This window comes from Myxine glutinosa, chromosome 1 (genome assembly GCF_964187855.1).
Source record: "Myxine glutinosa chromosome 1, kmMyxGlut1.1, whole genome shotgun sequence".
NCBI classification, from domain to species: Eukaryota; Metazoa; Chordata; class Myxini; order Myxiniformes; family Myxinidae; genus Myxine; species Myxine glutinosa.
The window spans coordinates 333,207,062-333,225,478 of NC_136261.1; the positions used below are offsets into that span (position 1 = coordinate 333,207,062).

General features: G+C 33.9%; 1 protein-coding gene across 1 annotated transcript in view; it reads right to left on the bottom strand.

The window, feature by feature from the left end:
- LOC137415931 (MOB kinase activator 2) overlaps positions 1-18,417 on the bottom strand; it is an 89,282-nt gene that overhangs the window by 6,695 nt on the left and 64,170 nt on the right. Inside the window, exon 4 of the mRNA XM_068101488.2 lies at positions 17,549-17,673. Coding sequence (XP_067957589.2) covers positions 17,549-17,673 — 125 coding nt within the window. The remainder of the gene's footprint in view (positions 1-17,548; positions 17,674-18,417) is intronic.

Consider the following 18,417-nt stretch of genomic DNA (forward strand, 5'->3'; position numbering starts at 1 on the left):
TGTACATAATCTTTATCAGATATATGACTATTATTTAATTTGTTATAGAAATTTTCTTTTGAAGGAAGTTGTGTTTCATTGAATCTCTCAAATGAGTCCATATAGTCATAGGGGTAAATTCCCTTTTGTGTTAGAAAATCTTTATCTAAAAAATACTCTGAAAGACATGGAAACTCTTTTAGATTTTGAACCAAGTTAACCAATGGACTTGCCATGAATTTAAATGTATCAAGAAATCTGATATGAGTAATAGGAGATGTGTGAATTGTTTTTGTGAATGAAATGTATTTCTGATCCGTGTTTGGAATTGCTGAGATACTTCCAGAAGTCTTTGAGAGTTCCTTGATAAATAGATGTGTATCATAATGAGCGTTGTTATGAAGAAAGACAGGAATGAAAGAGGGGAGTTGATAATTAATATTACAATTTTGATGAGCCGGACCTCTATATTTACCAGTGAGATGACAATGGTCTCTAACCTTTAGACCTTTACCAATTTTCTCCTCACAAATATGACAGACATTGTTTTTTATAAATTCCCTTTTTTCTTTACTTGTTAAGGACATTGGTTTATTGGTTTCTCTCATTATCTTGGTTAATCGAACACAGTCTTTTTCTAGTCGTTTCACAAACTCCTCTGGGGTATTTGAGCCTCTATACATCTCTAACTTGTTATATTTATCACCAACGGATGATTTGATATAATAACAAAAACCACAAGGAGTATGTTTTTGATATTTATTTGTGTATGATTCTTTTGGATCTTGAGAAGCAGTATCAATTTTTTCTAAAATACTTTCAAAATCAGCATATATAACAAATGGATGTTTGATCTTTTTATTTTCATCTTTGAATGTGATCTTTGAGCCTTCTTTAGGCATATTGATTACCGTTGATTTATGTTCGCCACAATAATTTGAATGTTTATCTAATCTTTCTTGTGAATTGAAGAAGTTAAGACAACGCAAACAAATATATATTTTATTTGTTCTCTTACAGACTTGTGGTTTTATTAATTTAGCAATATCTTTGATGTATGTATAATGTGAATTTTCGTCTGAATTAAAATATAGAAGATTAATATGAGTTTGTTTACAATTGTCAGAAAGCTTTAAAACCTGAATGTTGTTTGTTTCTGTTAGACCATAAACATTAACTGATAAATTATTCATCTTTTCAAATTTAGGAATATCATTTAAAGTCATCGGAAACTTTAGATCTTTCGTATTTAATGTATTCTCATATTTTTTATAATGAGATACTCTTTCATCATGAAAATGTGGAGGATGTAAGTGTGCTAAAATAGACCAGAGAAAACATTTATTGTCTTTATTTTTGATATTGATAACTGCTTTTCTATTTTTGATAACACTGGGTAAATCAATGTAAGAAGAAGCTTTTAGAGGATCTGATTTAAGAATATGAATGTCTATGTAAATAATTTTTCCTATATTGAATCCACTTCCTACGATTGAATTATCCACATCTTGCTCTTGTTTAATAAGTTCATCATAGACTCCTGATGTTTTAAAATCTTGATATGAAGATATAAAGTGTGGCTCAGTTCTCATGTATGGTGCATCTATAACTCCTTCATCCTTTGTCATTTCTAATTTTACTCCCATATAAAATTTAAGTGGTTTCATTTCCTTTAGTGTTTTTTCAATCAACGTTTGAACAGCAGGTTTAACTATTTCTACAGCATCAACTATAGACTCTGGTTCAGGAGGTTTGAAGTTAAAGACTCTTATTTTAATATGTCCTTTGAATGCTCCATCAGAGTTTTTAGTTGTGATAAAATTTGATAAATGTAGATTTGTTTTAAGATGTATTTTGAAGCCTTTCTTGAGGATATTTTTATTACATGTAGAACAGTGTTTTGTTTCAGGTGGAAGAGGGGAAAGTTTGTTTAAAATGTTGTATGTATGTTTTGCGGTGAGAATATGTTGTTTATAATATTTTACTTCCTTCTCGCAAGTATCACAATAAACCATATTTATAGCGTGAGAAAACGTGGTGTTTTATATATATCACTGTGCTTAAAATAAAACACTTTTGAGCTTTACAGCTCCGTTTTATATATATCACTGTGCTTAAACTAAAACACTTTTTCACTCAGAATCATCTAAGTCATAACTATCACATGAATACTCAGAATCATACTCAGAGTCATCAATAAAGCTACTCTCATAACTATCATTTGAGCACAAACTATTAGTATCATAACTATCATCTGTGTTCAATGAAATACTATCATCACCATCATCCAAGTTCAATGAAATACTATCATCACTATCGTCCGAGTTCAATGAAATAGTAAAATCTTCACTGCTGTATTGACTCATATTTAATTAGCAAGAAAAATATTCCCATCAATATCTATATACTTTCTTTCATTAACAGATTCAATCTCTACAATTTTTATATCAAAAGTTATCTTTAAATAATCTCTAACTATCATAGAACGAAATGACATTTCACCAGAAATATTAACATCATTCATTTTACTTAGATCTACACCCTTTGGATTATTAAAGAAAATACAAATGTCTCCTCTAGAATTATTAATGGTCTTATCATTCTTTTTCAAAGTATCGTGGTCAATCACTTTTTCAAGCTTTGAATAAATTGCCAGGAGTAGAGGAGAAACTTTTGTTAGATTTACTTTAATGGATGTCTTTCCAGGTATAGTTAGAGCTCTTCCTTTAAATGAAATAGAGGGGCTCATGTTATTTTCCATAACTGGTTTTACCCAAAAATTTCCATATTTATCTTTGTTCAATTTAACATCTTTGACATATTTTTCTATATCTTCCACCGAAGTAGAGATTGATTGAAATTTGTCTTTTGTGCTTTGAAACATTGTATTTATTAATGAATAAACTTGCGTTTAGTTTAAGTAAAAATTTACCACATAAATATGATAAGTTCTGAAGGATATTTAGAATTTCCAGACTCTCCATATGATAAATTAGAGAATTGTCCGGCTTGTGATAGAGTGGGGCTTAATGATGAGGATTCATATAAACAATGTTTATTCTGTGATTATATTCTAATTAATGATAATAAGAAATATAAAAAAACATATAACTCTTTTAAATTAGAACCAAAAATGAATTACTTTACAAGATTAATAAGAGAGATGAATGTTAAGCATTATGGTGATAATACACCATTTCTTACAAGGAAAGAGACTCTTTGTATTGAGGAAATGTATAAGGGTTTAATGATATTTATTATTCAAAATAATTTTAATGGAAATGTTAATACAAGATACTACATAAATAAAATAATGAATTATTTTGAAATTAAACCAGAACTCAGGATAAAATATAGAGTTTCTAAAATAGCTCAAAAAAAGTTGGATGACTTGTTTTCCAAATATATAAATGAATGATTTTTTACCCGTTTGGGAAAATAAGATAAAATTTAATAACCATAAAAACATTCCAAATTCATTGAGATGTCTAATAGTTGGTTCAAGCGGATGTGGGAAAACCTGTTTACTTTTAAAGATGCTCCTTGGTCCTAATTTTTTAGATTATGATAATTTAATAATTTTTACAAAGTCAAGTTTTCAACCCGAGTATCAACTACTCTCACAGGGTTTTAATGCAGGTCTTAAAAAGGAAGACATTATCGGTTTATTTAAACTTCAAAACAAACTGAATGATTATAATATTGAAGATATAATACAATTATTTTGTGATACACAGAAATCAAAATCGAAACCCATAACTTGTATTCTCAGTGATAATACGGATGATATACCTTCACCTCAAGATTTAGATAAATCAAAAAAGAACCTCGTCATCTTTGATGATTGTGTTAATGAGAGAAACCAAACAGTAATGGATAGCTACTATACAAGAGGGAGACATTCTTCTTGTAATTGTATATATCTTAGTCAATCATATTTTCAACTCCCTCGACGCTCAATAAGAAACAATGCCAATACTTTTATTTTATTTAAGTTAAATTCAATAGATGTAAATAATTTTTGGAGAGATAATTGCTCTACGTTATGTAGTAAAAAAGAATTTGAAAATTATATGAAACACACGATTGGAAAATATAAATATATTGTTGTGAAACAAGATGAGATACTAAATGATATTTTTCAATAAATAAATACAGAAAATGAATACTGAAGAAAGAGAAAGAAAGTTTAAGGAACATCAACAATTAGTTTCAAAAGTTGTTAAACAACAGGAAGAGATAAAGAAGAAACGGAGACAGAAACTAACTGGTGAAGAAGCCTTTGAAAGAAAACAAGAGAAATTCTTTAAACCACTTTTGAAAACTCAACACTCACCTACAGTACCCACGGTAGAATTTACTCCGAAAAAACTTCAAATGCTCAAAGATTTTAGTCAGATAACAAAACAAGAACTTGGTGAATTAGAATATGATGACGAGGGATTATTTCGGAAACTTGAGGAGGTAAATCAACCCCCTAATTATGTTGTGGAAGCTCTTCAAAACAATGAATATTCGGCGGGTTCAAAAACCAGAGCAGGTCTCATTCCAACAGAAGAACCAGCAGTGTTTCATCTTGTGGAAGAAAAGGTATTGATATTTAATGATGAATTGATGTTCTTGAGTTCTACTCAACCAAATGTTAAATTAACTCCAAGATTAATGTTTCTTCTAACAAACCCCGGATTCAGCGGTTCAAAATATTTTGAGGAACCACTTGATATGGAAAGAGAGGAAGATAGGGTATATATTGAGTTGCTAAATGCACTTGATTATGGAGTTTCTGTTGCTGGTAAAAGTAAGAAGAATGAGAAGGAGAAACATATTATTGATGCTTTAAGTAAGCTTGGTTCGGGTGTTAGTTTTCTTCCAAATGACCCATCACAATTAGTTAATAGGCTATTATTGTTGTTAGGTAGTAAGAAGGCTGGAAACAACAATTGTTTTAATGAATCCTCAGCCATTTTAGATCAGTTGATGAACATGAAAATAATTAATAAATGTCAATACAAAGATATTTTATTAGATATTAAATAAGATGAGAAGCACAATTCTTAGTTTTAATTTCACAACGAGCGATTACACAGCTTCATTCCCTTACCCACTACAACTTGACCCCCTTACCTCATATGAGGCATCTTTGTTGTCAATGGAAACTTACAATACCCTTTTTAATATCACAGAGAAAAACAACAAGTTTAGTTATAATCCAGGAAGTGGATATAAAACTATAACCGTTTCACCTGGAGCTTACGAGATTTCTCAAATATCTTCAGAAGTCTCTCGCCTTATGAAAGAAAAAGGTGATGAACCAAAAAATATTGTAATAGATATTCAAAAACACACTTCAAAATCAACTATTAAACTTAAAAATAATTATAAAGTTGATTTCACGATTGAAAATTCGTTTAGAGAGCTATTGGGTTTCTCTTCAAAAAAGATTGAAAATAACGGGACGTTTTACAGTGATAATGTTATCCAAATATCCTCCGGTATAAATTCAGTATTAATTCATTGTGATTTGATTGATGGTGCTTATAACGATGGAATAAGAACAAATACAATATTTTCATTCAGTGCATACTCAACCCCGATTGGTTATAAATTTAATATGGAACCAAAAAATCTTGTCTATTTACCTGTGTCAGGAAAAACCATATACAGAGTAAATTTTAGGATAACCGACCAAGATAATCGTATGATATCCTTTAATGATGAAATTATATCCATCAGAATTCACCTACGTGAAGTTTTTCAATAAATAAATAATGGTTATTGTGAGAAAACACGAGTTGGGAAAATATAAAATAATTACAGGGGAGGGCATGTTCCTTTCACCAGACTATACAAGGTATGTGGGTAGAGGATACTATAAACCTAAGAGACAACGAGGTGTAGGTCATCAATTTCGAAATAAAGGAGATGGGATAATTGATACTCTAATGGGTATTGGTTCAACCATCCTTAAACATAAAGACCTAATTGGTTCAACTGCTTCTGCCGTGGGCTCCGTTGCGGGTGCTATAAAGAGTATAAAAGATGCTCAAAAGGAGTCTCATAAATTACAAGCAATCAAAGAAATAAAAAAAGGTAAAACTCAACTATCTTCACAAGAACGACAAAAAATCATTAAAATACTTGGGTCAGGGTTTCAACAATTTTAATGCTATATAAATACAAGTATGGAAGCGATTGATAGTATCTATGATTTGGATGATACGATTATCATTTCAAACTCCACTAAAAAGGAAGACTATTTTAAGGTAAATGCTATAACAGGAACAGACTGGAATTCAAACGGAACAAAAAGTTTTGAAATAAATAATCAACAAACTTACTTGAATATAGCTGATAGTTTCTTGCTGTGTAAATTTAAATTCACTAAGGCTGCGAATAATACTAATGCTACACTCGTAAATGATTTCTTCTGGAAAATGTTTGACAGTGTCCGCCTGTATATTGGAACACAAGAGGTTGAAGCGGTTGATTATGTCTCTGCTACATCTGAAATGATGAAATTTACACTATATTCGTTTAGTGATAGAATGGGTAAGGGAGCTGTTGAGGGTTTTATTCCTGATATGTCAACGGGTACAAACGCAGACCCTGGTTATAGTCAAAGGAAGTCAATGTATAATGATGACGCAAAAGCTGAGAATAGTTTTACCGTAGCAGTACCTCTGAAAGGTATATTTGGATTTTGTGATTATGATAAAGTTTTGTATGGGCTTAAAATTAGATTTCAACTACAAAGGAATGATAATGTAAATAGATTGCTTTTTGGGGATGAAAATGCTTTTGGAGAAAATAATAAATTTGTTATTAATGATTTGTGTTGGTATATCAGTGAATATACTCCTAATCTTAAAACGGAAGAGATGTTAAATAGAAGACTTAACTCAAAGAAACCGCTAAATGTATCATACCTTAAAAGAAGATGTCAACACGTTAAACTGGAACACACTACCTACACTTGGAATTTAGGTGTTCTTCAAGGAAAGCCACGATACCTCTGGCTCATTTTTAAAAAACCAGATGGAGAGGACGGTACTAATAAGAATAATGCCCTGAGTGATAATGCAAAGGTGAAACAACTTCGGGTTTCTCTTGATGGCACATTTTATCCGCGAGATAGATTGGAAATTGATTGGGAAAAAAATGATTATGCGGAAGCCTACAAGTCCTACCAAAAGGTGTGTGAAAGTAATGGTAATAATGATCCTATTTTGGATATGGTTGCGTTTCAAAAACTTTATACAATCTACGCAATTGACCTGAGTTCTCAAAAGGAAACTATAAAGTCTAATCGAGTGGATACTTCTCTATACATTGAAAGAGGGGAGAGTGAAGAGGTTAATGCATATTGTTTGCTTTTGGAGGAAACAGAATTACAGATTAATACAGATAATGGTGTTATGATTAATATCACATAGGTTTTTTCTCATAAATAAATGGTTGGGGTATATGTTAATCAAATCAATCTTAATAAATTAACATCTTGTATTCAAAATCAAAAGCCTTGTATTATTAATGTTAATACAATTCAAAGAAAAGGAGCTGTAAGAATTGATGTTTTACTCACACACACACAAGTAAAAACACTAAATGATGTTGGATCACTTAAAATTAAAATGACGAAACCTATGTTAAAGAAATATTCAATAGACGAGTCAAGAGGAGGATTTCTCCCGTTTCTAATTCCTTTATTTGCTGGTTTAAGTGCGGCGGGAGCATTGACTGGTGGTATTTCAGCAGCGGTAAAAACTGCTAACGAAAGGAAGGCACAACTAAAAGCTCAAAAAGAATTGGAAAGACATAACAAGGAGTTGGAGAAACAAATTAGTGGAAGTGGTGTAATTGTAGATTTTGCTCAAAAACTTGAAAGTCTACCTGATAAAGCTAGATTGTTGGTTGGAGATATGCTTTCCTCTATCGCTCAAGCGGGTGTTAAACTAACTAAACGGGGTAATGGATTGTATCTTTCTCATAAATAAATGGATAAATGGTTTAAACAATTTGGAAAGAATACAACGTCAAATATAGAACTAGCTAAGTATTGTAAAACACTAAAAATTGATAATGTGGTTATTTGTATGAGAGATGAATTAACACATATAAATAAGAATACAAAGAATATTATTATGAATTTAGACACACAGAATGGTTCTCATTGGGTTTGTATTCATAATAGTCAGGATAAATATTATTTTGATAGTTATGGTATGCCACCACCTGTTGAAGTAATACAATTCTTACAGAATGGTGTTTATCAAACATTCCAAGTTCAAGAAATTAATTCTAAATGTTGTGGCCAATTATGTTTATATGTATTATTTCAACTCAACAATAATGAAAATTTTTATGATATCATTTTTTATCTAATATAAATGACCTATGTTGGAAAAGATGGTTCTATCTTTGGAAAATCCTCTCAGGATATTGATTTATCAAATTATTATACAAAGGCACAGGCTGAACGACAAAAATATAGTGTAAGTAAAAATATTAATATGAAGAATACTTATAAATTAATCAATTATCCAAACCCTACAGATGCGAATGACTTGATTAGATTCAGTGATTTATCACAATATATATCTTTAAAGAAAACAGCACGTTTTGTGAAACAAGTAAAATTTACAACCACAACACCTGGTTATACTGACCATACACCTTTCCTCATTGAATTTAACTACCTGCTTACAATTAAATTTTATAAAGAAGGACATTTAGTTAATATGCGAATTAATAAATGGGGGTATGATATGCCTGATTTAGGGTATAATTGGTCTTTTTCAATAAACATAGAAGACCTACATGATTTAAATCAGTCTCGTAAAGAAGAATATTATCCACTTGGTGAAGATAAGGATTTATGTGGAAGTACAATTAGTAAACAACAAATACGTGATTTTAAGAAAATAAAAATATATGATAGTATAGCGATGGTTCGCATGACAAAGAAGGAAGGTAATGAGATAAGGATAGAAAGCCGAGGAATACAAACCGATTTGGTAGTGGGAAGATGGGGTGGTATTACCTGTCATAATATTAATCTCACATATATTTCTGATACATAAATGGCAGGAAGAAGACTACAAGAGAATTATAATTTTTGTATTCAAGGATACCTACAAGAAAAGGGTGCTCGGTATTACATACCTTATGATTTGGAGCATATACATGGGAATTTTGTCATAAAAAACTGGCCTTATACTGATATTGTTAAACCCACAAATAGAGACTTGTTTAAAATATTAAATAAAAATGAACTTCTCAAAGTTATGAAATATAAAACTCTTTTAGAAATCGTCAACAAATCTTATTGGTATCCTATTATGAGAAAAATAATTATAGATACAAGAATATCTCAAAATCCAGATGAGTATATGTATAATATTCTTTGGGGTTCAAACTCAAGGGTAGCAAGGGATGAGGAAGGAGTTGAAGAAGAGAAGGAGGAAAGAGAGAAAAAGGAGAAGGAGGAAAGGGAGAGGGAGGAGAAGGAGGAGAGGGAGAAAAAGGAGGAGAAGGAGGAGAGGGAGAAAAAGGAGAAGGAGGAAAGGGAGAAAAGGGAGAAGGAGGAAAGGGAGAAAAGGGAGAAAAAGGAGAAGGAGGAGAGGGAGAAAATGGAGGAGGAGGAGAGGGAGCAAAGAGAGAGGGAGGAAAAATATAAAAAGATGGAAATCACTGAGATTCATAAAAGATTGAGTGTATTAAAGCAAATAAATCAATCTCAACGCACCGAAGAGGAAATTAAAGAATTAACAACTCTTATGAAGATAATGGTTTCAAAAATAAGAACGTCAATGTCTTCAATTTCAGGGAGGAGATTTAAACGAGAAAGTGGTGAAGAAGAAGAAGAAGAAGAAGGAAAAGATTATGTGATTGATGATGTTGGTGTCATTGACTTTAGTTAGTTTTTATTTGTAAATAAATGGAGGAGAGAGTGAAGGCATTCCTTAGGATTCTTTATGTTTTAAAAATAAAGATTGAAATGTATATGTTGAAAACCAAAAAGGTTTTGATACTCTGTCGGAATTTTTCTGATAAATAAATATGAGTTATTGTCTCAAATGTAAAAAGAAAACTAAATCTAAAAATATCTCTTATGTTAAAGCTAAAAATAATAGAGTTTGTCAAAAAGGAATATGTCAAGTGTGTGGCTCTAAAAAGTGCCAATTCATCTCTCCTAAAAGAGGAGGAGACATACAAAAGTTTCTGTCAGGAAGTAAATTTACAACAACTGGAATTCCAGGGGAATTACACCTTCCAGGGTATTCTTTCTGTGGTCCAGGAACAAACTTGGATAAAAGATTAGATGAGGCTAACAATCCTAAACCTTGGTCTAAACCTACAAATAGGGTTGATGAAGTGTGTATGAAGCATGATATTGCTTATGGGGATACCACTACGTTGACTGAAAAACATAAAGCCGACAGCGAAATGTTGTATAATTTGTCTTTGATACAAAATCCAACGTTGAGAGAGAAAGTTGATAGGTTTATTGTGAGAAATTTGATAAATGCTAAATTGAAACTTGGTCTTGGTTATTCCTCAAAAAACTATTAGGCTCTAATGATGTCATCAAGACTGAGGAGCTTTTGGCTGAAGAATTACACAAACCTATAATCACAAAGTTTAAAAGAAGGAAGGTTTATTCTAAATACACCGACCACATATGGTCCGCTGATTTAATTGAATTGAATAATGACAGGGGATACAGGTATGCTTTAACCGTTATTGATTTGAGGAGTAGATTTGCCTGGGTTGTCCCTTTAAAAAATAAAAGGGGTGATACTTTAATGTTAGCCTTTAAGCGAATATTTGATCGGGATAAAAGGAAACCAAAGAAGTTATGGACTGATGAGGGAACAGAGTTCTATAACAAAATATTCATGAAATTTCTTAAGGGGAAGGGTATTAAATTATACAGCACCTTTAATGAAGGAAAGGCAGTTGTTATTGAGCGTTTTAATCGTACTTTAAAAGAGAAATTATATAAAAAATTCACACAACTCAGTTCTCAAAAATGGGTGTATTTAATTCAGGATATTGTAGATAATTACAATAATACAGTTCATTCATCAACAAAATCAAAACCATCAGAAACATTTACAAAATTAGAATATGAAAAGGAGATTAATTTGAGAAAGCCCAAGTTTAAAGTTGGTGATATTGTAAGAATATACAAATGGAAAAGCCATTTTGAGAAAGGTTATACAAAGAGATGGACTAATGAATTATTTAAAATCGTTGATGTAATGGATACAGTCCCTTGGACCTACAAATTATATGATTTAAATGGAGAAGAAATCTTGGGTTCATTTTACTCACAAGAATTACAAAAAACACAAGTAAGCAGATAATACCCTTGAAAATAATAAATAAATAAATAAAATGTAATGGGGATACGTTTTTAAATCTGTGAACCCCAAACACAGAATCCCACAACTTTTTAGTTGGGGCTTAACTTTTGTGTGTGTATAATGGGGATACGTTTTTAAATCTGTGAACCCCAAACACAGAATCCCACAACTTTTCAGTTGGGGCTTAACTTTTGAGTGTGTATAATGGGGATACGTTTTTAAATCTGTGAACCCCAAACACAGAATCCCACAACTTTTCAGTTGGGGCTTAACTTTTGTGTGTGTATAATGGGGATACGTTTTTAAATCTGTGAACCCCAAACACAGAATCCCTCAACTTTCCAGTTGGGGCTTAACTTTTGTGTATGTGTGAGTGAGTCATAATAATATACAAACCCTAACCCAACCCCATCCCTAACCCAAACCCATCCCTAACCCAAACCCATCCCTAACCCAAACCCATCCCTAACCCAACCCCATCCCTAACCCAACCCATTCCTAACCCAACCCCATCCCTAACCCAACCCAATCCCTAACCCAACCCCATCCCTAACCCAACCCCATCCCTAACCCAACCCCATCCCTAACCCTCACATTCAAAATCCCAACCCTAACCCAACCCCATCCCTAACCCAACCCCATCCCTAACCCAACCCCATCCCTAACCCAACCCCATCCCTAACCCAACCCCATCCCTAACCCTCACATTCAAAATCCCAACCCTAACCCAACCCCATCCCTAACCCAACCCCAACCCATCCCTAACCCTCACATTCAAAATCCCAACCCTAACCCAATCCCATCCCTAACCCAACCCCAACCCTCACATTCAAAATCCCAACCCGAACCCAACCCCATCCCTAACCCAACCCCAACCCTAACCCTCACATTCAAAATCCCAACCCTAACCCAACCCCATCCCTAACCCAACCCCATCCCTAACCCTCACATTCAAAATCCCACCCAAACCCTAACATAATCTTTTTTTTCTTCTTTTTTAAAAATATGTATTTCATTTTTTTTTTTTTCCTCTTCTTCCAATTCTGTCTTTCAAGGCTTTCAAGTTTGAAGAAGTAGAAATGGGAAGAAAGAATTTTCCAGCATTTTCTTCCTCGAACTTTCTTGATATTGCTTAAATCAAGCGTCATTAAACAAAGAACATTGTTCATTGCTTTAGAATCCAAAGAGTCTCCAAGATGGACCCCACAGGTAGAGTCTCCAAAATAAAACCAACTTTCCAAGTTCCCAAGGTATAACCACATTCCTGTTGAGCCTCCAAGATAGGTATCACATTCCGAGTCATCAAAACAAAACCCCCATTCCGAGTCTCCAAAAATATAACCATCTTTCCAAGTCCCCAAGGTAGAACCACAATTTTCAGAAATATTTGGGGTTTCCGTGATAAGTCTCACATAGTATAACTGCGGACCATCAGGGAAAACTTCCCTTTCCCAATTTTTTAGGGTTTCTATGATGTGTCTCACATAGTATAACTGCGGACCATCAGGGAGAACTCTCCTTGCCCAATTTTTTAGGGTTTCTATGATGTGTCTCACATAGTATAACTGCGGACCATCAGGGAGAATTCCCGTTTCCCAATTTTTTAGGGTTTCTATGATGTGTCTCACATAGTATAACTGCGGACCATCAGGGAGAACTCTCCTTGCCCAATTTTTTAGGGTTTCTATGATGTGTCTCACATAGTATAACTGCGGACCATCAGGGAGAACTCCCCTTTCCCAATTTTCAGAAATTTGTGGGTCTCCAATGTATGACTTGTATTCTGGCTCATCAAGGTAGAACTTGTTCAGTGGGTTTTGTTTTGATAACTCACAACAAGTATCATCATGGTAAAACTCTTTTTCAGGATTTTGTGGATCTCCAAGGTATAACTCTTTGGCTGGGTCATCAAGGTAGAACTCGTTCTGGGGGTCTTGGTTGTTCAAAATGTCTTCAAACAAAAAAATAACTTCATCCCAAGTTGTGTTAAAAGCAGAATTTTCATTTCGTATCTCAGATACAATTTCCTGTGAAAGAAAATAACAATGTATTAATTTAATACAATATTTTTATTTGTATAAATCAAGCTCTATGAATATTAAAATAAACTTTGTTAACTCTTACATGAGTCTCATCTAAAAAAAAAAAAAAAAAAAAAAAAATTAAATAAATAAATAAATAAATAAACAAACTTACCTCCATTGATAAGAGGTTCGAGTCCAGTTCATCAATCTGAAGGCTGAGTTCTACACAGGTAGTAGGACTCCAAGGAATAGCAAAGTTATCCCATTCCATTTCGGCATAGGAGTCCATTCTCAAGTGAAGCAGAAAGCGTGTTTGAAAAAGCCTGTGTGGTCGGTGCCTTTTATAAGAAGGGCTGGGTGTGTGTCATTTCCTGTGGAAATTCCCTGGGCGTGTCTTAACTGGAAATGATGTGATGGAAATTCCCTGAAAATGATGTAATGTATTACCTGGAAATGATACAATGCTGAAGAGTTTATAAAGTGGGTGGGACTTAGCAAAAGTGGGCGGAGCTTAGCAAAAGTGGGCGGGGCATAGCAAAAAGTGGGCGTGGTCTAACAAAAAGTGGGCGGGGCTTAGTAAAAGGTGGGCGTGGCTTACCAAAAAGTGGGCGGGGTTTACCAAAAAGTGGACGGAGCTTAACAAAAGGTGGGCAGAGCCTACCAAAAAGTGTGTGGCACTGGAGGCGCTCAAACAAGAACATTGAGGGAGGTTTACCATTTTATCTTAGCTCAGTTAAAATATCTTAATAAAGAACCAAACTCAAACATATTTTTTGTTAATGTATTAGACGGTGAGGAGAGTTGTAGGAGAATTAAATTATTTCCCACACATAAACAAATATTTGTCGGATCGATGTTTGAGTGGGTTATATTCACCAGATGATATTAAGAGTAAAAGGTTAAAAGGTCTATAAGGTCAGAAGGATCACAGGTGTTTAAGTGGTCTAATGAATAAGGATAGCATGTCAAAAGGTTAGAAGGTTCGTAAAGAACAGGGTGAGAGAAATAGAGGTCTTTAGGGGCAATGAGGGAGGGAAAGAATTAATATGGAAGTGAATGGGTCAAAGATTAATCTGCCAGATGATATGTAGAAGAAGGATGATAGGTCTATAAGAGAAAACAAATATTTGTAGTGTTTGAGTGGTCTAATGAACAACATTAAGGATAGGTACTACAGACAAAAGGTTCATAAAGATGAGGGTGGGAGAAATAGAGGTGTTTATGATTTTTGAAAAAGACAAGGGGGTAAATGACATTAGATAGGGATTTCCCATGTTAAACGGAGGTGTCCCAGAAGCAACATTATTACACTACTTAAAGGGCTATTAAGGGTAATTATATATGACTTCTAAACGGTAATTCTAAAGGGTAATTCTAAAGGTTAATTCTAAGAGGACCAAAAATGCTTGGGTAATTCTAAAGGGTAATTATAAAGAGTTCTAAAGGGTAATTCTAAAGAGTTCTAAAGGTTAATTCTAAGGGGTAATTCTAAAGGGTAATTCTAAAGGGTAATTCTAAAGGGTAATTCTTAAGGGTTCTAAAGGGTAATTCTAAAGGGTAATTCTAAAGGGTAATTCTAAAGGGTAATTCTAAAGGGTAATTATAAAGAGTTCTAAAGGGTAATTCTAAAGAGTTCTAAACGTTAATTCTAAGGGGTAATTCTAAAGAGTAATTCTAAAGGGTAATTCTAAAGGGTAATTCTAAAGGGTAATTATAAAGAGTTCTAAAGGGTAATTCTAAAGAGTTCTAAAGGTTAATTCTAAGGGGTAATTCTAAAGAGTAATTCTAAAGGGTAATTCGAAAGGGTAATTATAAAGGGTAATTCTAAAGGGTAATTCTGAAGGGTTCTAAAGGGTAATTCTAAAGGGTAATTCTAAAGGGTAATTATAAAGAGTTCTAAAGGGTAATTCTAAAGAGTTCTAAAGGTTAATTCTAAGGGGTAATTCTAAAGGGTAATTCTAAGGGGTAATTCTAAAGGGTAATTCTAAAGGGTAATTCTGAAGGGTTCTAAAGGGTAATTCTAAAGGGTAATTCTAAAGGGTGATTCCAAAGGGTAATTATAAAGAGTTCTAAAGGGTAATCCTGAAGGGTTCTAAAGCGTAATTCTAAAGGGTTCTAAAGGGTAATTTTAATGGGTTATAAAGGGTAATTTAAATAGGTTCTAAATGGTAATCCTAATGGGTAATCCTAAAGGGTATTTTAAGGGGTTTTGTTCATTTCTCGGTTTACTCTGTCTGTCTGCCTGGCAATCAAACAAAATTAAAAATCATTCTAAACAAGAAACTTGATATTTTTAAAGACATCATAAAAGACACAAACAACAGGCATGAATAACTAATATAAAGTGTCAAATCAGGTGATGTAAAAGACACTACATCAGCGGAGGTAAACCTCCCCCAAAAAAAATTCTACAGCTTTTAAAACCTTTTTTTTACGAGTATTTCAATTGAATGATAGACTGCATCACTGTAGAACACAAACCACCTTCTTCCCACCTCCAAAAACCTTCAGTTTTGCAGTACTTCGCCAAAATATTACATCATTTTATGTCACCTCGACCCATCATATTTCCCACTCGCACCCTTTGGTAGACGAATATCAAGATTCAGACAAAATCGTGGCCAGCAGTAAATATCAATTGTGCTCGTATGAAATGCAAAGCAAGAGTTGAAAAGACCGTTTCCATGTCATTTTTTTCAAGACTGATGAGATTTTCTGTGAACTCTCTAGATAATATTCGAGAGGGTTCTAAAGAGTAATTATAAAGGGGTTCTAAAGGGTAATTCTAATGGGTAATTTTAGAGGGTTCTAAAAGGTAATTCTAAAGGGTAATGCTAAAGAGTAATTTTAAAGGGTAATGCTAAAGGCTATTTATAAGGGGTAATGCTAAAGAGTAATTCTAAAGGGTAATTCTAAAGGCTTTCTAAGGGGTAATTCTAAAGGGTCATTCGTAAGGGTAATTATAAAGAGTTCTAACGGGCAATTCTGAAAGGTTCTAAAGGGTAATTCTAAAGGGTCATTCTAAAGGGTAATTTTAATGGGTTCTATTGGCATTTTAATTAATTTTAATTTTTAATTTTAATGGCATTTTAATGGGTAGCCTGGTGTTGGCTTAGTGGTTAGGGTGCCGGCTTGGGATCCTAGGACCCTGGGTTCAAATCCCGGTCGATCGCTGAATCAACGCCAGAGGAGTTCACTCAGCCTGTCATCCTTCCGAGGTCGGCAAATTGAGTACCAGTTCACTGGTTAGGGTGCCGGCTTGAGCCCTTTAGAACCCTTTTAAAAATTACCCTTTAGAACCCTGTGTGTCGCAAGGGGCGACTAACAGGGTTGGCGGCAGGAAGAGCATCCGGCCATAAAACATTGCTTCAAAAAAGGAGACCACAATTGACTTGAAATTTGCATATCAAATTCAGGTTCACGTTTGCCTGAAAAAGGCCAACCCCTGCTCTGCGGGGGGAAATGGCCTCTAAAGGTGGTTCTGGTTCTCTAGTTAATATTATATTATTATATCGATTCCAATGATTTTTGTTCCATCGTGCTATGGCACATCCAAAGCAAATTTTCTGTTGAGTTTGAGGTTTTGATTAATTTCTCAGGAATGGGCAGTATTTGGATTGAAAGGAGGCAAATTTGGTCAAATCAAAATATTCAATTCCAGAGAAAAATTGAGAAAACAAACAAACCCTTGCACCTCTCCCCACCAGTTTTCCCCATCCATATCCACCATTGAATGTGGAGGTTTGATTTAGCACTCCATGTTTGGTATTGAAATTTGTCCGTTAGGCCTGTTGTGCTGGCCAAACATGTGTCATGTTTGGATTATAATTATACGACACAGTCAATGCAAAAACAACTGGCAACCTAATTTCCCCATCAAATTTAAAATACCTTTGTACAGTGTACATAGAGAATGAAGGTAGGGAGTAGGAATCGGGTGGGAATGAATCCCCAGAGGTAGTTAACAAACCACCAGCCAAACCAGTGTGATGAGCAAGTCAGGTGACGAGAAGGAGGAGGCCCCTTCTGATGATGGTTAAAAAGATAAATCTTGTATGGGAGGAAGTTTTTTGAAAAAGAATACGCTAATATTGATTCTCTTATAAATCAATAGATTATTGGTGAAGAATATTTGTGACTTAACTGATTAACAATAACTGATATGATATTGCTTACCATACTTGGTAGGCAATAACCGCTCATCTGTGATGGCCGTCTGGATGTAAGACAGAACATAGTCGACGTATTGTGGGCCAGAACACTTCATCTTCTTCCCTCGGTCATCATGCCAGAAGTACTGTCTGAAACAACCAGAAAGGCATGGGCATTGTGTATGGGAAGCAACTAATTAATCAAATGCCATGTTGTATTAGGTGTATAATGTACAATCACCCTTTTAGGGTTTACTCTTCAGAAAATATTTATTTGGAAAATTATTTCAAATTAAAAAGTAGTGTTCTCATTTCAGGTTTCCGCCCCGATCAACTAGCCGAAGAAATAAAATGGTCAAGACACTAACTAATATGACAATTACATGAACAAAAGTTGTAGGTTATTCATATTATAATTTTCTAAATTTATTACATCATGAATATATTGCTAAAATAATCACACAAAGAACTTCAATGCATGAAGAGACCATTAGGCCCATCAAGACAATATTCATATACCCATCTATCCGTAATGCTTCTGGGTACCTATCCAATTCCAGTTTAAACCGATTTAATGTTTCTGCTGTCACAACCTTTCCAGGAAGACCATTCCATGCATCAACTACTCTCTGGGTAAAACACATCTGCCTTAACATAGTCTTAACTCTCCTCGTATTTACTATCAGGTTGTTGTTGTTGTATAGCCCCGGACAGTTCTCTCGAATGTTACGTGCTCCTCCCCGACCTTCTGGTCTCGGTACACCTCCGAACCCCGGGAAGAGCCACGGCAGAAAAATATATATTATTCCGTGTCGAAATCAATAAGGAAACCACACCAATGGTTATAAACAAACCAATAATATATTTAAAATCACACAGGAATAACATCCCCAA